General features: G+C 42.0%; 1 protein-coding gene across 1 annotated transcript in view; it reads left to right on the top strand.

Annotated features, from left to right (window-relative positions):
* Positions 1 to 24,178, top strand: part of CLNK (cytokine dependent hematopoietic cell linker) — a 190,845-nt gene that overhangs the window by 125,646 nt on the left and 41,021 nt on the right. Inside the window, exons 9-11 of the mRNA XM_025386090.1 lie at positions 14,514 to 14,539; positions 14,753 to 14,772; positions 16,188 to 16,298. Of these exons, the coding sequence (XP_025241875.1) occupies positions 14,514 to 14,539; positions 14,753 to 14,772; positions 16,188 to 16,298 (157 nt within the window). The remainder of the gene's footprint in view (positions 1 to 14,513; positions 14,540 to 14,752; positions 14,773 to 16,187; positions 16,299 to 24,178) is intronic.

Here is a 24,178-nt window from a genome sequence, read left to right as displayed (position 1 = left end):
GAAAATACAGGTACGAGCCTGAAAGCAAATAATCAATTTCAGTAGTGCTAGAAGCATAAATGGAAGATAAGCCAGACATTTAATGGTATTGTATCCATTATAGCTTCTCTCATCATTTTCCCCCGTGCCCCTATCTCCTTTTATGATGCTTGATTGGAAAAGATGACAATGCCAAGATTCACTTTGCCCAATAATTGAAACATATCAAATTCACCTTTCATGTGTCTAATGGTACCATCTATAACGTATTATTGGTGCCATCTTTTCTTTAATGGGAAAGTGTACCAGTTAGGGTCCCAATAGGCAATAGACAGCATACTCAAATTAGGATCATTGAAGGAAATGTATGGCAAAGAAACTACTTACCAGGTGAGTGTGGTATAGGGGGAAGAATAAAGAACGGTGCAAGAACCATGGCTGACAGCAGCGGGGCTAGCCCCACCCCTAGGTGAAGAGGGATGAGGGAACAGTGACTGAAAACTACAAGGAGCCCACCGCCTGCAGGGGAGCAGTGACCACTGCTCCTGGGACACCACCAGCCCAGGCAGACTTCTTGGGGAGGGGGCCAAGGGAGTAAACCCCCCACCTCTCTCTCCAACCTCTCTGTGACCTCCTGCTGGGGCTTCCCAATGGCTAAACCTAACTAGAAACGAGAGGACAAGGAGCTGTATGTCCCTACTGGTCAGTGTCACCAGGTAGAGAGCAGTGTAGAGGAAGGTGAAGCTGGAGGGAGGTTCTGGAGGGCAAATGGAAGACACTCATAGCAGGAAGTGCCAGTGCAGTGAAAAGGGGATGGAGAGTAGCCAAAACCTAAGGCACACTCCCAGGCTGTGTGACCTTAAGTAAGACCCCTAACCTGAGTTCTCCTTTTATTTATTTATTTATTTATTTATTTTTTATTTTCTTTTTTTCTCTTTTTTGAGACGGAGTCTCGCTCTGTTACCCAGGCTGGAGTGCAGTGGCCTGATCTTGGCTCAATGCAACCTCCGCCTCCCTGGCTCAAGTGATTCTCCTGCCCCAGCTTCCTGAGTAGCTGGGATTATGGATGCCCACCACCACGCCCGGCTAATTTTTGTATTTTTAGAAGAGACGGGCTTTCACCATGTTGGTCAGGCTGGTCTCAAACTCCTGACCTCGTGATCCACCCACTTCGGCCTCCCAAAATGCTGGGATTAACAGGCGTGAGCCACTGCACCTGCCCCTTCTCCTTTTTTTTTTTTTTTTTTTTTTTTTTTTTTTTTTTTTTTGAGACGGAGTCTCGCTCTGCCGCCCAGGCTGGAGTGCAGTGGCCGGATCTCAGCTCACTGCAAGCTCCGCCCCCCGGGTTCACGCCATTCTCCTGCCTCAGCCTCCCGAGTAGCTGGGACTACAGGCGCCCGCCACCAGGCCCGGCTAATTTTTTTTTTTTTATTTTTAGTAGGGACGGGGTTTCATCGTGTTAGCCAGGATGGTCTGGATCACCTGACCTCGTGATCCACCCGCCTCGGCCTCCCAAAATGCTGGGATTACAGGCGTGAGCCACCGCACCCCGCCCCTTCTCCTTTTCTTTAACCAGCGCATTAAAGAACAACACCTGGTGAATTATGTAAAGAAAGTATTTTCACTCCTCTTAACAGAGAAAGGGATGGGAAGAATAGAGGGATCACAGACCAGACCACAATCAACTGTTGCAAAAATGACCTCAGTCATAAAAATATGCTTTGTAGGCATTCATGAAGAAATGAGTCCTGGAGAGAAATCAGATGAGAAATGAACTTTATAATTGCCATCTTATTCACAGTTCACTATGGCCATCCACCCTCACTGCTTTGACTGCAGAAATTTCTTCGACCATTATTCCACATATCAATATGTCTATTTACCTCTCTATCTGTATGTTTATCTACCCTATGCCTCAGTTCACAAAGATATTAGTTAATAAAAGCTTGAACAATAAAATAGAAGAAAATCTACGTAGATGACATAATTAAAATAAAGATAAAATGTAAGATCCTCAGGCACACATCACTAAATTCTACTATAATTAAACAGTTAATTTGCCTCTGAGCTACCTGATAGTCTAAGCAAAAAGGGAATCAAGCTTCCTTATGTGATACGAATTTCCCGTTACAAGAAACAAACCAGTTCCTCAGAGAGAGCAAGGAAAACACATTTTTCAGGATTGAGTTAGTGCTCTGTTTTATAGCGAATGTTGGGTCCCATGACTACAAAAATATGACCGTTTTGTAAAGCAGACTTCAGTGAAAGCAAGGCTCAGAGAGGTTGAGGCTTTTGCGGGTGGGGCAGGTTGTATAGAAGACTTCTTCAAGAAGAGTTATTTTATGTACAGCATCCTCGCCTACATTTCCATCACTGATGGTTCCCCATTACCATCCAGAGCTCTAAGGTACCATATCTAGAACGAGGCTGGAAGGGGGGAAATTAATATGAATGCCCCCCCCCCATTTTCGGATCAGGCATCTTGCTGAAAAATGCTTGGATGATTTATGTGTTTATTACAAAATTCTGTATTTTTGATGCAAACACATTCTCAGATAATTTATTCACTCTCACAAAAATGTCATAAAAAACATATCGGTTGATTCAGTAATGGCAGAATTTTATGGTGATATTTTTCATCAAGTTGAGCAGTTATAGATTTATGTTAATGTACATTTTATGACATTTTTCTTGCAATCATATTCTGACATTATCTGTAAACTGTCAGATTTCAAGAACTTATCTTCCCTAAAGCTTGACTTTTTGTTTTTCATTCCTAAAAACAGGTAAAAGTTTATTTGGAGGCAAAGTATTTAGAATACAAGTTGTGTGTGACAAACCACTAGCATTAACCATAGATCTAGAAGAAATCATCTTAGTTTCAGATAGGGATAGCTATAATTTTCAAATACAGTGTGGCTTATTTTTCTAGAGAAACCAAAGCTGAGAATAAAGGAAGCTAAATTGCATTTTCTCTTTGCTGTAGATGTGAACCAAGCACAAACTCTAAGCCAATTTCCTTTGAGGTGACAAGCATACATATACAAGAATGAATTTATAAAGAAATACAATACGCCTCCAAGAAAAGAAAAAAAAAGAGAGAGAGAATTATGCATAGGCTAGTGAACCTGTATATCCAGAAACACCAGCTGATTGAAAGAAGCAAAGTAGAATTCCACAAAATGCCATCAAAAGGCCTTTATACTAGTTTGCTTTTAGACAAGTTTAGATGCTGAAGAAATTAGAATCAGAAATGAGTTTAATCTGGGTCAATTCCCTCATTTTACATAAGGAAGCTTAGCAAGGGAAGTGGCTTGCTCAAGGCCATCAGCAAGTAGTCACAAGACCAGAGCCAAGGTTTATTCCACTATGGTAATGTCGCCAGGGTTTTCTGTGTTTGCTAGTGTATAAAATGCATTCTGCAAACTCTCCCTCTCATTTGGTGACGAACATCCCATTCATCCAGACTATACAAAGCGCAGAGCCAGAGTGAGTTGATAGATGATACTGCTCCCTAGTGGCAGAACTTGGCAACACACAATATTGCAATAATGATGAAATTTGGTATTTTCTATCCTTTGCAGAAATAACACGCCTGAGGTTGCAGAATTCATCAGAAATAAATGTAATATTATTCCCCTACCATTTTACATGTAAATGTATTTCAGCCACAACACACGGCTCAAAAGCAACAGAGACATTGCTATAATGCTCATTCAAAGTTAACATTATTAACTTCATGAAATCACTCATTAATTGAACTACAGAACAGTATTTTGTCTCACCACCACACAAGAAAAATAATACAGCTCAGAGAAAAGGAAAGGAATCTGTAACTGCTTGATGTAACAAATTTATTTTCTGATAGAGAAATATAAAGTAGGCAGAAACAGGAGACTGAAGAACAAGGTATTTAATAAAGGAAGCTCCAGAAAATTTATATCTGCCAAATAATAATTCCCCAACAGAATTGCAATGTACAAGAACTTCCTTTTACATAGGCAAAATATGGCCTTCCCCATGAAACCATTTCAAAACGGCTTGAAGTACATGCATAATGAAAAGCATTTTTTGTTTTCCTTGTAATGTTGGGGTGTTCACTGGAATCAACCACCCCAGTTTGCTCTGGATAGAGGGGTTCTTCAGAAGTAGGACATTCCAAATTGAAACCAGAGACCTCTGGGGTAAACTGGGACAAGCGGCCTCTATACCTGCATGTCTTATGTGCAAGGCAGCAGAATGGGGGCGTTATTTTGTATATTTAATCAAAAGTTTTAAAATAGCAGCATCTCCACAATCCAGCCCCTCCTTGAAACTGAGGCATAGCATCCCTCACAGATAATTGAGTTAGTCAAGAGCCTCACCACCTTCCCAGGAAGCACACCCTACCTTTAAGAAGCCCCAGTTCTTTACTTTCAGCTAAATATGAGGAACAATGTCTTCCTACAACATCCTCCCATTGGTCCTTGCCCTAGATGAAATGAATGAAGCTCTAAGTAGCTCAAAGTACAGTTATCTGAAATTAATTGGGTGAGATGTTGAGAATCATATTAAATAAAAGGGAAGGCCAAGCACGGTGGCTCACACCTGTAATCCCAGCATTTCAGGAGGCCGAGGCAGGCGGATCACCTGAGGTTAGGAGTTTGAGACTAGCCTGGCCAACATGGTGACACCCCATCTCTACTAAAAATACAAAAAAAATTAGCTGGGCGTGATGATGTGCACATGTAGTCCCAGCTACTCGGGAGGCTGAGGCAGGAGAATTGCCTGAGCCTGGGAGGCAGAGGTTGCAGTGAGCCGAGATTGCGCCACTGCACTCCAGTCTGGGCAACAGAGCAAGACTCCGTATCAGAAAAAAAATAAAATAAAATAAAATAAATAAAAGGGAAACTCTGGATGCACTAATCTTGAGAAACACTGAGTTAAACAAAAATAAACAGATCTCTTTACTGCCCAAGTTTTTAGAGCATTGTGGATCTCCAAAACGGGGATATGTCATGGAGCATTGTAACTTAAGTGTCCATGGAACCTGTTTTTTCTTGGATCACATTCTTTGGCCCATGCTCCTTAGAACACATTTTAGAAAAGCCTAGATTGACTCATATATTAGTTTCATTTCTAGGTTCACAGTACATTTCCTATTCTAAGTAGTTTCTCGGGGGTTATAAATGATCCATTGTTTGGGACGGATATTCCTCAGTCTATGAAAGCCACATCTACAGGCGGCTTGTGAACGTAAATGCTTCCGCCCCTGCATGCTCTCCCCTCCTCTTCCTGCCAGTCCCTGGGGAAGGGATGGACAGTGATAAGCTTGCCCTCTCTCTTCTCTACTTAGTTTTTGTAATGCCATATCCTACATCACAATGTGAAGAAAAAGCCATTAATAATAAACATGAAATTGGTATAGTAAAAGCTGCTTGTATGGAAAGGATAGAGAAGATTATAATGCAGGATGAAAATGGGCACACATGTAACCACCTGAAGGGTTCTTCCTGCCTACTGCATAAAGAGAGACCAGGGCACTGCCATAGAGAAAGAGTTTAATAGACACGAGGCTGGCCACACCACGTGGGAGATGTTCATACTCAAATCATCTCATTCAAAACTCACAGGTTAGGGGTTTTCAAAGGCAGTTTGGGGGAAGGGATGGGAGGGCAGGTAACAAGTGCTTGCTGCTGATTGGCTGGAGTGGAGATGAAATCATAGGGGTTTGAAGCTGTCTTCCAGCAGGTGAATTGCTTCTGGGTGGGGCCACAGGAAAGGGGCTGGCGGTAAGGTGGACACATTGGGTTTAGGTGGAACCATGGATGTCAGACATGCATGCAAAAAACCGGGAAAGATATCTCCAAAGGTCAATCGACAATAGTGGTGTTATTTTCAGGAATAACTGGGGAAATTGCATGTCTTACAACCTCGGGAATAATGGCTGACAATCGTTTATGTCTGCGCCTTAGCTGGACTCAGGCTGTTCTCATCCCCCCAGCCTGATGGCTTCCCATTAGCTTTACAAAAGTGGTTGACTTTTGGGCAAGGCCTATTATTATTTAAATTATAGCCTGAAAGTCTTCCAAAGTTAGCTTTGCCCAATAGCCCAGGAGTAATTAAGGGAAAGACAAGATGGGGCGTGAGTTAACTTAGCTTACTATTAATATTATAATTCTCGCCCCCGCACGGTGGCTCACGCCTCTAATCCCAGCACTTTGGGAGGCTGAGGCAGGCGGATCACGAGGTCAGGAGATCGAGACCATCCTGGCTAACACGGAGAAACCCCGTCTCTACTAAAAAAGTAAAAAGTACAAAAAATTAGCCCCGCGTGCTGACGCAAGCCTGTAATCCCAGCTACTCGGGAGGCTGAGGCAGGAGAATTGCTTGAACCTGGGAGGCGGAGGTTGCAGTGAGCCGACATCACGCCACTGCACTCCAGCCTGGGTGCCAGAGTGAGACTCAGTCTTAAAAAAAAAAAAAAATTAAAATTCTCTCACTGATATAATCTTTGCAAAGGCAGTTTCACATAGAGGGGGAACATACCTTATTTCATCATAATTCAAACAATAATATTTAAAACCTCTTATGTGCTCAACACTAGGGCTGGCTATTTAGTTGTTCCATGAGCCATAAGCCCCATAAGAAGCACTCTGTTTCTATGTCTGTTTCACCAGCCAGACAATAAGTACCCGAAAGGGAGGGAGCACATCTTATTTACTGACAGTTACCACACTGCCCGACTGCTGCTGTGATCCTAGGACCCTTGGTTTAAAATGACCTCGTGCCTGGGCACTCAGCTGGCCCTGAGTCACATGACACCTTCGACGTGGAGGAGCCTGCAATCTGGCGAGTCTAAGTATTGTGGGAACTCAAAAAAGTGCGTACTTAATTCTGCCTTCTTGGAGGAAGAATTGTGTCTCCCAGGGACGCTTCCTAGGACATTTGACTAAGCTGTGAGATAGTGTCCTCGGGGGAGATGATTTGTGATATTCAGAAGCAGCTAAGGCCCTGTGCAATGGTTCATGACTGTAATCCCAGTGTGAGCTACCATGCCAGGCTAAAGTGGGTGGATCACCTGAGCTCAGGAGTTCAAGACCAGCCTGGGCAACAAAGCGAAACCCCCATCACTACAAAAAATAAAAAAATTAGCTGGACGTGGTGGTACATACCTGCAGTCCCAGATACTCAGGAGGCTGAGGTGGGAGGATAGCTTAAGCCTGGGAGGTAGAGGTTGCAGTGAGCTGAGATCACACGACTGCACTCTAGCCTGGGTGACAAAGTAAGACCCTGTCTCGAAAAAAAAAAAAAAAAAAAGCAGCCAGCAGGTGGTTGTATGAATTGAATGCTGGACTTGAAGACAAGTAGCTCTGGGTTCAAATCCCAGCTTTACTGCTTCCCAAACATGAGACCTACAGCAAGTAACTTCACCTCTCTAAATTTAGGTTTCCACATGTATAAAATAGAGAAAAGAGCACCTACATCCTACAGTATTTGATGTCCTTAAAGGTGAAAACCAACACAAACCTATAGCACAGTTCTTGACACACGGTAGACATTCAGCAAAGGCATGTTGAACTGTGCTAGCAACGCCCCAGATTTTTTCTCCCTCCTTTCCCCTCTGCCTTCTCCTGGCACTGGAAAGTTTTCCAGATTCTCTCTCTGAAGGCCAAAACCATCTCATGCTCTATGGAGTTTTTTCTTTAGCATATACAATAAATCATTTAGATGAATGTATACAAATAGGCTACGTGTCTCAATCACAGACACCCTGGTTTATGAAACACTGTTTTCCTGACAGCAAACACAGAGCACCAGATGGGGCACATGGTGGATGCGAAGTGGCCTCCTTGTCTGGGCTGACACCTGAGGTTTGTTGTCTTATGGTGTCTCCTGGCCACAGAGATCAAAGATGCAGACACACAGAGTGAGGTTAAGAGCAGAAATTGTATAGGCAAAAGAAAGAGAATAGCTCTCTGCTATGGAGAGGAGCCCCAGACAAATGGGTTGGTGATCCACAGTGAAACAGGGGGTTTTATAGATGAGCTAGTGGGGGGGGGCAGTGTCTGAGCTACACAGGGCATGAAAAACCAGTTAGGACCAGGTTTGCCATCTACATAGGGTGCAAACCTCTGGCAGCCCCCACCTCAATCTTTTTTTTTTTTTTTTTTTTTTTTGAGACGGAGTCTCGCTCTGTCACCCAGGCTGGAGTGCAGTGGTGCAATCTCAGCTCACTGCAAGCTCCGCCTCCCGGGTTCACGCCATTCTCCTGCCTCAATCTTATTATGCAGATGGGTTCTCAGCCTGAGCTTTTCCATGCTGCCCATTTCTTTCTTACTATACATGTGCTGACGAAAAAGGGAAGATGAAGATTCCATGGCAGACATGCCTGGCCCCAAGGCAGCCCTTTTTTATTGGTATAGCTGCAGGCCTCCCCACCACACCCCCTGCAAGCTTCCGACTTCCTTATCTATGTTTGCAGCTCCATCTTTCAGGCTGCTCTTTGTTGGAAAAGAAATGATTTCTTGGGCTGTTTTTTTTTAGAAAGGAAGTTCTGCTGGGGACTCTTTTGTCCTCACTATCTGCCTAAATAATTTCTTTCTATTTCCTGTATCAGATGCATAGCAAATATTTGTCAAATTAAATCTGCAATTTAGCCCATTTTAATAGTTCATTGGATAAGCATTACCTCTTAGTATGGTGTCCTAGGAGCACCTGGAGATGAGCCCGTGGCCTCAGTCACACATTCATATTAGGTAGGGGCCTGTGGAGAGGCAAGTCGAGAAGCCTGGGTGACTTCTGGCCCCCTCTGTCCCTTTCTGAGTTTAGGCATATCACCTTCCTTCGCTGGGCCTTAATATCCCATCCGTAGAAACACAGTAGAATCAGTGGTCCAGCATTTTGTGAATTTAAGGATATGATTCATACATACAAATCCAGCCACTCCACTGCCCACATCATCCCCTCCTCTCCCTTCCTCCATTCCCTGAGGCACCGAGATCAGGGGAAAAGATATCTCCCAGGCTTGTTTTGGAAAAACGTTCCTATCCCACGTCTCTCACTAACCCCAGCATGAAAGCAGTTGAATTACACGTCCCTCAGAAAATGCACTTTCCGACCTTCTTTGAGGAGCTGTTAGAGCAGGCAGGTTTCTCTCACATCCTTGGCTTTGCCTAACTTAATTCCTTCCTGTTGCAATCTAAACAATGGTTTCGGCAATATACTGCTGCGATTAATTTCTGAAAGTTTCAGCAGACTTGGAGAGGTTTCTCAAACTGGCCTTGCCAAATACACATCTTTAGCCACTTGGAGTGTAAGTTGCTTCTTTGGACTCTCCCATAAATAATCGTCAGGACACCATATCCTAACTGTTTGCTTTCATAAATCATAAAGCTCTTAGACACAATAAAATTTTTGATTGAGACCAAGTTTATCCAATTTCGTACAAAGTCTGCATCTCTAATTACACAACATTATACTTATGTTCTATTTCTGAAAGTATTGATTTGCATGATTGTATTTCATAGTTAAAGGGTATTACAGGCGGGGGTGGTGGCTCATGCCTGTAACCTCAGCACTTTTGGAGGCTGAGACCAGTGGATCATTTGAGCCCAGGAGTTTGAGATGACTCAGGAGCCTGAGCAACATGGTAAAACCCCATCTCTATAGAAAAAAAAAAAAAAAATACAAAAAACTTACCGGGCATGGTGGTGCACACCTGTAATCCCAGTTACTTGGGAGACTGAGGCAGGAATCAAGAAACAGAGGTTGCAGTGAGCTAAGACCACACCACTGCACTCCAGCGTGGGCAACAGAGCCAGACTTGGTCTCAAAAAAAGGGCGGGGGGTGTTGCATATATTTACCACAAATTGAACAGTAGCTAAGTGAAAAACAAATACAGAAGTCCTCCTTATCCTCAGTTTCACTTTCCACAGTTTCAGTTACCCATGGTCAACTGAGGTCTGAAAATATCAAGGGGAAAATTCCAGAAATACATACTACATAAATGTTAATTTGCACGCTGTTTCTGAGCGGCATGATGAAATCCTGAGCGGTCCCACTGGAATCACTTCTTTGTCCAGTGTTTCCGTTGCGCTGTGTCCAAACCACCTGTGAGTTGCTCAGCAGCCGTCCCGCCCATCAGACCCGCTGAATCGCAGTGCTTGGGTTCCAGTCACCCTTACTCTACCTAATACTGGTTCCAAAGCGCAAGAGTACTGATGCTGACAGTTCTGATTTGCCAAAGAGAAGATGTAAAGCGATTCCTTTAAGTGAAAAGGTAGAAGTTCTCAACTTGAAAAGGAAAGAAAAAATATTGTATGCTGAGGTTACTGGGATCTAAAATAAAAATGAATCTTCTATCCGTGAAATTGGGAAGAAGGAAAAAAAAGTGTGCTTGTTTTGCTGTCACGTATCACCTTTATCAGAGGTCTGTATATTTAGGAAAAGCATAGGATATATAGGGTTTATTACTATTCTCAGTTTCAGACATCCATCATGAGTCTTGGAACATTTTGACTTAGGATAAGCGGGGGGCCACTGTAACTTAAGTGTACGTTTATGTAACTTTTTGTTTGTTTGGTTTTTTGTTTGTTTTTTGAGACGGAGTCTCGCTCTGTTGCCCAGGCTGGAGTGCAGTGGCCGGATCTCGGCTCACTGCAAGCTCCGCCTCCCGGGTTCACGCCATTCTCCTGCCTCAGCCTCCCGAGTAGCTGGGACTACAGTGCCCGCCAGCACGCCTGGCTAAGTCTTTTGTATTTTTTATTAGAGACGGAGTTTCACCGTGTTAGCCAGGATGGTTTCGATCTCCTGACCGCGTGAGCCACTGCACCCGGCCTATGTAATGTATTTTTAATAATGGTTGTATCTAAAGCCAGTGCACAGAATTCCTGAAAGCTTAACAACCATCCATTGCAAGCTGGCACCAGCCACTCCAAAGAACGATCTTTTAACTCTTTTTCCTTCTCCAAGAGGCTTTACTTTAACCCTCCCAGAACACGGTGATATTGACAATGTCTTCATGGTTTCACCATACTAGGTTGTGGTGGAAACAGTTAAACTAAGGTCCATCGGATTCTGCAACCACGCTATGCCCACCTCAGTACAATACTTCCCCAAAAGTAGTTACTTTGTGAGATCTGTCCTGAGACTGCAAAGCAAATGAGTCTCTGGGCAAATGGTGCTGATTACACCTTATGACCACCAGGTGGCGAGCATGCCGGGCTTCTCCAAGAGTAAACTGGAGATGGGGAAGACTTCAAACAACTGTTTGGGTTCTCTTGTTTGACAGGTAGAGAACTTTCCCTAGCATTTTAGAATATTTGTGTACTTCATTAGGAGGGTAAATTCCCACTTTCCCTCTAATTTTTCATACTATAATAATAGTAGTAACTGCAGCTGTGCATTAAGAAGCATGCCTTGAAGTTCATCAATTCATTTATTCCACACATGAATTTTCATGAAGTATAAATAAGCACTTCTAACTTCTCCAGATGGGGAAATTCATTCACTCCTCAATCCATTTGTTTATTTCTAAACATTTATTAAGCACTTGCCATGATCCTGCCCATAGTATGAACAGAATCAAGATTCAATCTTAACAAATTCAGCTCCGAAGCTCACCCTCCTTTAAATATCACAAATACTTGAGTTATTATTGCTTTATTAAATAAGGTCCCCAGATTTTAAGAAACTTGCTGGAATTATCTGAATTACCATCAAAGCCGTAAAATGGTAAACAAGTTACTTTGCTTGTTCAATCCAGTTTCTTTCACTTGCAAAGTTCTTTAAGTTCACCTTGACTTCTTACTTTGAAGGATTGCGGTTAGCTAAGCAATGATTAAGTGAAGCTCATGGTATCAACACTTGCCAGTCGGCATATTTGATGCGGCTGAAAGCCCTGTGGATTTTTGTAACTATTGCTGATATTATCCTACAAAGACATCTTAAAAGGGAGGGAGGAATTCACAGAATCTTTATGTTACAAAATCTTTATGAGAACAGGAAGAGGGACCTGAGCTAGCACATTAGCACAGTCAGCCTCCTCGCCACTTAGTGTCCCGCACCATCTTAGCAATCCTCAGAGTCCCCGCCAGCAAGAAGGCTCTCATTACATGCGCCGCTTTGTTCTTGGGCTTACTTAATTTCAAGTATTCTGTGTTAAGCAACAGAAAATGAACTGACACCACCTGAGGACTTTTGCCCTTGCCATTTTCCTCTGTCAGGAATCCCTTTCCCAAGATATCCACATGACATGCTCCCTGGCTGTCCTCAGGCCTCTGATTTCATCCCCTAACCACAGATGCCTCCTCAGACCAGCCTAAAACACAGTAGCCCCGGCTCCTACTCTCCGTGCCCTGCTGTCCTCCAATCTGCTTTATTTTCTGCATAGCGCTTGTCATCACCTGTGAATGTTTATTTATACTTCTGTTTATGTATTTCCTAGCTCCTGCCACTGGAATGTAAGTTTCATGGGGATAGCAACTTTGTTGGTATTATACTCCCAACACCTACATCAATACATATATTAAAAATGAGTCCATGCCTGACACATACTACGTGCTCAATAGTAAATCAATGAAATGAAAGAAGACAGATGTCCTATTCTACACTCACAACCCCTGAAGCAAACTGGATAGTTATCTTGAAAACCATAAATGGAATTTTCCTATTAAATTACAGGAACTCAGTCTCTTTATTGAATTCTTTTTCCGGTGAATTGAATTGATCCCCAATAGATATAGTGAAAAAAGACCTCTTGGAAAGCCAGCATCTAGTTTTGCAGGAAAAGTCATCAACCCAGGCAACAAGATGGTCCACCAGGGAGCTCTGGAGGTGAAGCCAATAAACAATAACATGAAAGGAAATTAATTTTATGTTTTCTAATTTTGTGCCTTAAGCAAGCATCATGTGGCCTAAGCTTTTTTGTGATTTCCTTGAAATAGTCAAAGATCTAATGTTAACTAGATTGCTGCTGTTGTTGAAGGACATCCTGGGTCATATTTTGGGTTTTCACAATGCCAAGGACATCAATTATTTCTGTATGCAATCAGCATACGGAATTCATAAAAAGAAGTGAATCCTGCCTATTTCAAAAGTGTTTTTCAAAAATGAAAACAGAAAGGAAGAATGGTAATTTTATTCTTATTCTTTGGAGTAATTATTTTAGATATGGAAGAGCCATTAAAATCATACAGACCAGTTTGTGCTGTGTTGCATAGTGTTGTGTTGTGTTGTGTTGTGCCAGTTGGACTTTTCACCAAGAAGAATCTAAAGAGGAGGTGCAGTGGAAAGTGGGCTGAAGTTAAGCCCTTAATGACATGGGGTGGCGAACCAGTAACCAGTCCCCCCGCGTCCAGGCACCAAAGGACTTTCAGGGGAGAGCGTAGGGGGTTCTTCAGCACATGGTTAAAAATCACTGATTTAGTCCAACCTCCCTGTCTCACAGATGAAGAAAGCAAAGGAGGCTCAGTGCGAAGCCACCCAGCCAGTATTCAGTGGAGGTTTAAGTCTCCTGTAACAAGAGATAGACATTTTCTCACTGATTCCCCAACAGCCTTATAAAATAGCATTTATTACACCATGCCCATTTTTAGAGATAATCAAACATTGCTTTTCCAAGGAGCCTTCTTCTGACAACCCAGACTAACTTACGTCTCCCACATATTCATTTAATACTTTGTCCTTCTCTACTTGAAATCCTTATCAGATTGTTCATGATGCCTTCAGTGCAGGTCTACCCGCTAAGGTATAAACCCTATGGCAACAGGCTCAGTGCCAGCCATCTTCACGGTCACATCGCCAGAGCCAGAAGCTTGGCCTGTGAACACCCCAGCTAGGAGCACCTTGACAGGAAGGATCGAATTGTATTTGTCTTTTTACCCCAGTGCCTGGTACTGTGTTTAGCTCAGAGTAGAAGCTCAGTAATTACATTGAGTCGAATTATGGAAATAAAACAACCTAAAGTTCAGACAAATGTGCTCCAGGCTCCACTTGGGCTTTTTCTAGGGTTAATTGGCCTTGAGAAGTTATCCCACGTAGTTTGTCCTTAGTTTTTTTCATCCATAACATAAAGAAGTTGGATTCTGGGGGTCTTCAGAAATTATTCAATTTTGAAAAATCTGTGATGCTGTTTTCCTCTGTTTGGAAATACCCCCATGAAGGTGGTAGGCAGGAAATTGAATTGTGTATGTACACACACACACACATTAAGTTTAAACAGGAATCAGTGGTTTCAAGGGGACCCTAAGAGTCACAGGACGTGCAATGAAATCTTCATTCTACGATTTACTCGCTGGGTGAGTGCAGGTGAGATATTTAACTTCCCTGTGTGTCAGTTTCTTCATTAACAGAACAAGGCTGAGGATTTAATAAGACCACATAACTAAAGTGTTTGGTATTATTCTGGGTATCTCATATGATCTCAACAAATATTAACTGACATTATCACCAATATTATTACAAATCAAAATGATTTTCATGTAAGTGTGTCTAAAATCAATGCTTGATGACATTTTCCATAAATTCACTGGTATTCCTTCTTATGTTTTAGGAGACACATCCATAAGAAAGAACAAGGTAGGATAAATCATGAAAATGCATTTGTTATTCATTATTTATTTTAGAAGCCTAGAGATATAGACAATGCAAAATTTCAGATATCTCTTGAAAAATATATCCTATAAGTCTGGTCACAATTTGTAATTTCTATTTGTAAATCAAAAAACTGTTAACCATTGGCCCTGCTCCTAGAACAATAAACTTAATTTAGGTTTCTCTTTTCTTTTTCAGATTCCTTTACCACCTCCTCGGTAAGACACTTTAAAATAGCATTTTATTTCGCTATACACTGAAATAATTTGTGCCAGCATCTGAAAAAGAGAAACACAAACATTTGACATTGAAAATCTAATATGATTTCAGAGTGAGAGCTGGATATAGAAAAAAAAACTAATATGAGGTATTCAATGAACAAGATTAAACAAGCCTTCATTCATCTATTTAATCATTTATTCGTTCATTCACAGTTATCTATTCAATATACCTTCACTCATTATTTCTTGATGAATGTATTCCTCCCCTGTTTCTTTCTGTTCCTCTCCTTTCTTTCAGTACAGAAATCTGCTGGACGATATTGCTGGGTGTATTACTGGCAGGCCTAGATTCATATGAAAATGGGATATGCCCTCAGGGAACTTACAACATATTAAGTATATATTCATGTGATATATATATAAATACACACATATATGATACATATATAAATACTATTACATTTATACATATCTGTGGAGAAAAGAGCAACAGGCAGCTGCAGAGGCTCTGAGTGACTGGCCACTCTTGTTGCTCTATCTGGGACCCCTGAGCACCTCTGCCATAGCATGCATTACATACTCTGCCAATCATTTCTTCACCTCTCTGTCTTCCCTGCTAGAGGGAAGCAGCTTGAACCAAAAATCTACCCAAATACCTGATATACTTTATGAACAAATGAGTGAATGGGTGAATAAAATATGAGTGAGTGAGGCATTCACTGACTTTCAAACATTTACATATGTGAGTGTGTGTGTGTGTGTGTGTATATATATATATATATATATATATTTTTTTTTTTTTTTTGAGACAGTCTGGCTCTGTTGCCCAGGCTGGAGTAGAGTAGCGTGATCTCAGCTCACTGCAACCTCTGCCTCCAGGGCTCAAGTGATTCTCCTGCCTCAGTCTTGTGAGTAGCTGGGATTACAGGTGCATGCCACCGTGACTGGCTAATTTTTGTTTTTTAGTAGAAATGGACTTTTGCCATGTTGGCCAGGCTGGTCTTGAATTTTTGACCTCAGGTGATCCACCCACCTCAGCCCCCAGAGTGCTGGGATTACAGGCGTGAGCCACCGTGCCCAGCCACTTTTTAAAATATTTATTTGGGTAGTACTAAAAACTCAGATCTGCCGGTCTGGGATGAATGGAAGGCTGTTATCATTTTCTCCACAGGTCTCCTAAAGCCAAAACAGTCGCACTATGGAGGAGCACGTTGACTCCCTATAGAAAATTATATCACGCCCTTTAGAAAACAGTGCCAGACCTGACCAGTCTGCTCTGTAGTTAGCATCCAAAAACTAGCATTTTCAACCCAAAGCTGGGGACACGGAGGGCAGAGCAGTGTGGATTCAGGCCTGAGGCATCACTGCTGCAGCAAACCTTCTCAGGAATCCTACTGCGACTCTCCACACAGGCCTCTCATCACACTTCCGAAGCAGTACCAGCCCTTGCCCCCTGAGCCGGAGAGCAGCAGGCCACCTTTAGCTCAGAGACACACCTTTCCAGAAGTCCAGAGAATGCCCAGGTGAGAGAGTCATCATTAATGGTGAAATGACCAGCAAGAGTGTGGGTGTGGGGAAGGGGACAAGGAAAACCAACCAAAGTACCTGTCAGAGCAGGCTCCCTAATGGGTGGGGAGTGTTTTGGTCCATTCAAAGACATAACCAAGACTGGGTAATTTATAAAGAAAAAAGTTTTAATTGACCCACAGTTTCACATGGCTGGGAAGCCTCACGAAACTGACAACCATGGTGGAGGGGGAAGCAGGCATGTCTTAGGTGGCAGCAGGTGACAGAACCTGTGTCCAAAGCAAACGGAGAAAAGCCCCTTATAAAACCATCAGATCTCATGAGAACACATGCAGTACAATGAGAACAGCATAAGGGAAACCGCCGCATGATCCAGTCACCTCCCACCAGGTCTCTGCCTCAACACCTGGGGATTACAATTAAAGATGAGCTTTGGGTGGGGACACAAAGCCTAACCACGTCAGGGAGGAACCAGTTATACCTAGAGGAAAATAGTCCTAGAAACCTGTGTTTTGATTCTTTGCAGGAAATACCGCTTCTCTGTAAGAAAATGAGTTATTGAAAGAATTGCTCACTTGTGGCCTGAATTAGTTTATAAAGAAAATGTCAAATGCCAGAACAGAATCAGCATATTTTATGTAAGAACTGAAAGGGGATTCAGATTATTCCAGGACCAATATTGGCCCCCAGCTTCCCATTACCCAGGCTGGAGAAATATAACCATGCTTGAAAACTTTTTTGTCAAAAACATGATTGCCTTTATGAAAAATAAATATAATAAACCATCCCTCTGGTATTAAGCACTGATGACGGCTCCTTGTTCCCAAACGTGTGGGACATTTGGCAGCTGGTGCTAATCACAGAATGCGACAAACTCGAGTGAGCATATTTCATTTGCCCAAAAGAGTTTAAATTTCCAAAATTACCTTATTTTGAAAGTCAGAAAAGAGATTAGCATTTCCTTCTTGTTTCTGCATAGAATGAAGGATGCTTTCTTAATTTTCATCCTTCTTCAAGCTTGCATCAGCAGTGTGGGGCACAGGCATTATTTAGTGAGAAAGCATTTCTCATGGATACAGAAACTCAGGATATCAGGCTCATTTTGAGCTTCTATGGGAAACCCGTTCATCACTGATTCTAATGGGGACCATTCAATAGCCTGAAATGTCATTCCTCCTCCTGTGGCAAATGTCTCTTCACCATGTCCTCCACTGTAGCCCCACACAAGCATAAGTTTTCCAAGAAACACCTTCCTTGTTGTCTTTCCCATGGAGTGCCCTCTCTTTTCTGTCCCCCTTTCAACTGCCATGGCAGCGTGGGAAGGAATAGAGGCTCTCACGTCTAGATTCAAATGGTTTGGCTTTGTATTAGTTCTCACATTGCTATAAAGAAATATCTCAGACGGGTAATTTATAATGAAAAGAGATTTGATTGGCTTACAATTCCATAGGCTGCACAGGAAGCATGATTCTGGCATGTGCTCAGCTTCTGGAGAAGCCTCAGGAAACTTACAATCACGGCAGAAGGCAAAGGAGAAACAGGCTTGTCTTACATGGCAGGAGCCACAGAGTGAGGGGGGAGCTGCTACACTCCTTTAAACAACCAGATCTGGCGATAACTCACTATCATGAGAACAGCACTGAGGGGATGGTGCTAAATCGTTCATGAAGGATCCACCCTCGTGATCCAATCATCTCCCACCTCCAAAAGTGAGGATTACACTTCAACGTGAGATTTGGGTGGGGACACAGATCCAAACTATGTCAGGGTTGAAATTTAGATTCTAATTCTCATGAATGATGGATCTGGGGAAGTGATTCTAAATTATGGGTGACTTTATCCTCCCTCTCCCCATTGGACAGTTAGCAATGTTTGGAGACATTTTTGGTTGCAGCATCTTGAATAAGCAATGCTACTGGCTGCTAGAGAGTAGAGGCCAGGGAGGCTGCTAAGCATCCGACAGTGCACGGGACTGCGCCACAACAGAGAATAACCTTAAAAGGCTAATATTGCAAAGGTTGAAAAACTTTGCCCTAACACTTCTAGCAAAGTACTGAACTTTTTCCAAGCCCAAGGTTTTACTCTGCAGTAAAGAACAGATAATATCAATATCTACCACCTACCTCATGGGCTAAGGTGAGAATTAAATGAGGTGATTCCTATAAATTGCTTAACAATGCTTGCCCAGTACCTATTTTTAACCAACATTTATTGCACTTTTATTACCTTGGGCCCATTGGTACCTATGTTACCCCATATAATATAACAAGTTAACAAATCTGTTTCTTCTACCCCAGGAAGGGGTGAAGGAGGAACTGACTCATTTCAGCACCCATATAACCTGGCACAGTGCCTGAAATATAGTAGATGTTGGATAAATATAAATTTCCTTCTGCAGCTTTCAAAGGAACCTATCCAGACTAGGAGTAAGTAGATTTGATCTGTTTTGATTTCCATTTTCAAAGAGTGAGAAACTGGGAGGCAACAGTAATAACAGACCATCCAACCCATGAAGCTGTGTCATCAGAATTGGAAACGTGAAATGCAGCATTCCTAAAGCTCCTGGTCAAATAGTCTAATATGTAAAGGACTGATCCAACCTCAGAGAAGTAAGCAGACAGAAAATAGGATCGATAAAATCCTGAGACTGGGCATAATGGCTCACGCCTGTAATCCTAACACTTCGGGAGACCGAGGCAGGCGGATCACATGCGGCAAGGAGTTCAAGACCAGCCTGACCAACATGGCAAAACCCCATCTCTACAAAAACACAGAAACTAGCTGGGTGGGGTGGAGCATGTCTGTAATTCCAGCTACTCTGGAGACTGAGGCATGAGAATCGCTTTAACCTAGGAAGCAAGGGTTGCAGTGAGCCAAGATTGCACCACTGCACTCCTGCGACAGAGGACGACAGAGCGGGGAGACTCTGTCTCAAAAAAATAAATAAATAAACTAAAAGAAAATATTGAAGATGATAAGGTTGTTCAGTGTGGAGAAAAAAGAATTTTATCTTCTTTCTGTTTCCTCATGCTGAAAAGAACAGTATCTTGGGACCCGGTAGCAATGAGTTTGGATCCCAGTTGAGCCAGTTTTGGCTGTACGATTTCAGAAAAGCTCTTTAACAACTCTGAGTTTCGCTTTTATTATTGATAAGAAGAAAATAACCATCTTCATGTGATAAAATGACAATGAGAAGGCATGCCATTCCTGTAAAGTGCCTAGGATAATATCTGTCACAGCACAGGAAAAGAAGAAGAAAAGAAAAGAGAAAGCAAGCAAGAGAAGGAAGGAAGGGAAGGGAAGGGAAGGAAGGAGGGAAGGGTAAAGAAATCCTGCTTCTCCCATGTGTTCTCAGCAGAATTGGGTATCCAGCATCTATAACCGTATATTTTTCTAGAAATAGAGACTGTATTTTTTTCTTTTTCGAGGTGAAGTCTCGCTCTGTTGTCTAGGCTGGAGGGCAGTGGGGCAATCTCGGCTCACTGCAGCCTCTGCCTCCCAGGTTCAAGCGATTCTCCTGCCTCAACTTCCTGAGTAGCTGTGATTATAGGCACGCGCCACCACACCTGGCTAATTTTTGTGTTTTTAGTAGAGACAGGGTTTCACCATGTTGGTCAGGCTGGTCTCGAACTCCTGACCTCATGATCCCCTGCCTCAGCCTCCCAAAGTGCTGGGATTACAGGTATGAACCACCACGCCCAACCAGAGGCTGCATTTTATAGTACAGTGGATCTCATCCTGGCTTTACACTAAAATAATTAGAAAGCTTATTTTAAAGCACTATCCCTAGTATCTATTTTAATTGCTCTGAAGTGGGACCTGGGCATCAGAATTTTTAAGGCTCCTCCAGGTGAAGCTAATATGCAGACAGGGCTAAGAACCCAGAGGGAACCAGGTTGGAGGAATACATTCACCACAAAAGCTTTGAAGGTATTTAAGCCTTATCTATGCCCAGGTTTCCAGAGTCTAACATAATGCTCACTCAACTGGCAAATGTGTCCCTCTGTGGGCCCGAACCCCACCAGTCTATTGGGTCACTGTCTTGGTGGTGTTGACATCTTTAGAAGTTGGCATTTGATGTCTCTGGGGTTCCTGTAGTTACAGTTTACATTTATGTAATCGTTTTTAGATGTGATGAGAATTGTGCTGGATCTCTTCACCAAAACACCTCAAGAGAGTAATTCTATTTTCTCTTATCGAATTTTTCCAGCAGCCATGTAAAGTATGGTTTCCTAAGCCTCAGATGAGTAAAGTGCCAAGCCCAGTGGATGGCACACGTGCTCAGTAAATAGTACTTGCATATTCATTGGGTACCTAAGGTCACCATGCTTCAGAGAAGTTAGGTCACTCAAAGTCACAGAGTTGACATTTGACTATTGATGGGGCAAAAACTTCCACAGCCCCATAGCAGACACTGGAGTTAGCATGACACATGAGATGGCTTTGCTTCTGAAAGAGAGATGTGCTTTCAAATTCATTTTTAGCAGGGCCCACATGGGTGGTAACAGCAGCATTAGTGATGCCCAAGTCCCATGTAATCAACCACATAAGGATATTGCTCTGAAAACAGAAGGAACATTGGCAATCAAAGCTTCTGCAGCCGAACCATGCAGCTAAGTGCCTGCTCCGTCTCTGCCAGCTGTTGGTAAGGCACTGTGAGTGAAATAAATTGCCTTCCCTAAGGCAGAGGCCATGATTTACATCTGGCAATCAACTGTATCAATGGCAGGCAGTTAGACAGCTGCAGCCCTTTGCAGCAGGCTGTGCTCACCCTGGATGGTCTTTGTGGTTCCAGCTATTGTGTTTCAGGCCCCATTTGTCTCTGCCAGCTCTGCTATTCTCTTTTTTAAAGCTAAGCCTTGGTTTCACAAAACAATTACTGAATTGAAGCACTTCAGTAAAGGAAAACGTCACCCCAGTCATTCATTGACAACTCAAAACCAGAAGAGCACTTCGAAGTTTGGAGAATGTTGGTTGGACATTCTCAACCACTTATGCACCATTATTATGATTTTTACAATATCCATGTACTTACTTTTTCTGCCCTGTTCATTTTTTTCAACTTAAATAAACTTACTTAAAAGAAATACATATAATTAATATAAATAACTTCAGTACAGATAGCTCCCAACCAAAACTTTGAGCTCTGGGGAATTTTCCCTCTGATAAAAGGGAAGGTAAGCAAATATTAGAAAGGTGTTTCATATCTACTTAACCACTGCACTGAGCCTTTCTCCTTGACATAATCTGAAAGACAATTAAAAAGGGGATAACTTTTCTTCTGCGAATCCATTGCAATTTTAATACCTAGGTCCATACACCAAAAAAAATCATCCTAAGTAACAGCAACAGTAACCAACATTTTCTGAGTTTTAACTACACACCAGGCCTGGTTTGGAGTTTCATGTATGTTCATTCATTTAGTCTCACAACAGCACTGTGAAAAAGCAATATTACTATCTCCGATTTACTGATAAAAATTAAGAAATTGAGAGTTCATTGTTCCATATGTCCTTTAAGCTCCAGTACACTTAATGGCCCAAGGTGGGGTTCAGCCAAAATACAATTTAAATGACGCACCCAATATTTAAGAAACAAAACACCCACTTGCCTAACTATGGCTTTCCTTTTTTTTTTTTTTTTTTAAGTAGAGACAAGGGTCTCACTAACACTCCTGTCCAGGCTGGTCTTGAATTCCTGGCCTCAGGCAGTCCACCCGCCTTGTCCTCCCAAAGTGCTGGGTTTACAGGTATGAGGCAACACGGCCAGCCAGCTTTCCCTTTACAACCAGCAATGCTGGTATCACATCAATTCAAGCAATCTCTGTCGCACAAATATATGCTCTGATGATTTGAGAAGCGAAAACAAAAAAATCTTTATAGATATCAAGAAACCATGGTCTTTTAAAAGAGAAAGTGTGGTTATAGAGATATACAAATTTCTATCTATGAATGGAAACTATTGATTTTAAAGTATAAACATTATAATTATTGTTTTCCAAGTTGTTGCCGTTGGGGGAAACTGGATATAGGACACACAGGAACTCTGTATTATTTCTCACAACTGCATGGGAATCCATCATTATCTCAGGATAAGAAGTTTAGTTTCAAAGCATATGTGAACACTAAAATGTTCTGCAAAGTGTTCAACAAATGTTCAACCAACTCAAGTTACATAGGTTAAAGAATCTTAGTAAAACTGTTTAACGAACTCATTTAAATCTCCTTAAATATTTGAAATACCTTTATAAATTCAATTTCTTTGATTTTTAACTACTTCTAATGTTGACAGGGCAGGTTTAAATGCTAGCCAGCAAAACTTTAACACTTTCTATAAATCCAAGAAAGTAAATGTATAAATACAGAAAATTTTAATTTCTCTTAAACAGTTCAAACTCTTTAAAATGGAGACAAACACATCTTGACACTTGGAACTTCAAATCTGCATTTTAAATTGAAGCCATACAGCCGATCTTTCAGTATCCTTAACACGCTGGCTTCTTAAACATTAAATACTGAGATTAGCCACATTTTAACCCCAAAATAATTAATACTCTGGGTGTTTGTTCTACTTCATTACCTCTATTCAAATCTCTTTGTTTTCTCAGGTTTCCAGCTAAAAAGGGGAGGGAGGGTGTAAGAGGTAAGAGGGTAAAACCTTGGAACCTTGGGACCCTTGCCTATTGCTTGCAGGTCTGAGACCAGGATCTAGCATCTGAACACTGTTTGTTTCTGGGATACTGATACAGCCTGACTCCTAAAACTCTAGATCAATAGCCTTTAACTGTGATCAGTGTTGCACGCTTAATAGTCCCATATTCTTCACATCCAGTGTTTTCACTGACGGATCTGGGGAGGTGGAACATATACCCTCATTCCACTCCCTTCATAGTTTCTTCACCAAACTTTGACCACATTCTGACAACAACGCACATTGAATACCCAACAGTGTTATTTTTATTTATTTGTTTATTTATGTATTTTTTGAGACACAGTCTCGCTTTGTCACCCAGGCTGGAGTGCAGTGGACGATCTCAGCTCACAGCAACCTCTCCACCTCCTGGGCACAAGCTACTGTCCCGCCTCAGCCTCCCGAACAGCTGGGACTACAGGCATGTGCCATCACGCCCAGTTAATTTTTGTATTTTTAGTAGAGACAAGGTTTCACCATGTTGGCCAGGCTGGTCTCGAACTTCTGACCTCAAGTGATCCGCCCCCCTCAGCCTCCCAAAGTGCTGGGATTCCAGGCATGAGCCAAGGCACCGGGCCCCAACATTGTTACTTTTTTATTTCTAGCAATTCTCACATTAACACTCCTAAGTACTCTTGTTGCCATTTTGAAGATGAAAAAAAAGGAGGTTTAGAGAAGTTAATTGACTCACCAATAGAATGAAAAGCTTGGAGTTTATTTAGAGACCTTTCCAAAATTCACATTATTCAATTCCATATTGGATTTTTTTTCCTCTACCACTAAGTTTCATGTTTTTGTTTTTTTGTTTTTTTGTTTTGTTTTGTTTTTTTCTCGTGTCTGAAATCTCCGTTCTTTATCAGCATTCTTTCTCTTACACTTGCCTTCCTGGGATCCCACTGCACCTGACAGCTTCATATTGAAAACTCTTTATGTTCCCTCAAAGTAAAAAACGAAAAGCTTTAAAACCAAGTTGATAATAGGTCTGACTGTGCTAATGAAACTTGACGTAGGAAATCAAACGTCAAGAGAAATGATTTTTTTTTAATTTCTCCCAAAATGAGATGCAAGTTTATTCATGTCCTTTCTATCACCACCTTTTATTTTGGCTCGTAACTTTGTCTTTTCCTTAGAAAATTATGAGAAAAAATAACCTGGCTTTAGTTTTATGGAGGAGGGATAAATATCA

The sequence above is a fragment of the Theropithecus gelada genome, chromosome 5 (assembly GCF_003255815.1).
Source record: "Theropithecus gelada isolate Dixy chromosome 5, Tgel_1.0, whole genome shotgun sequence".
Taxonomy (NCBI): domain Eukaryota; kingdom Metazoa; phylum Chordata; class Mammalia; order Primates; family Cercopithecidae; genus Theropithecus; species Theropithecus gelada.
Note: the sequence above shows the minus strand (reverse complement) of the source record. Positions and strands in the feature narration are given on the sequence as shown.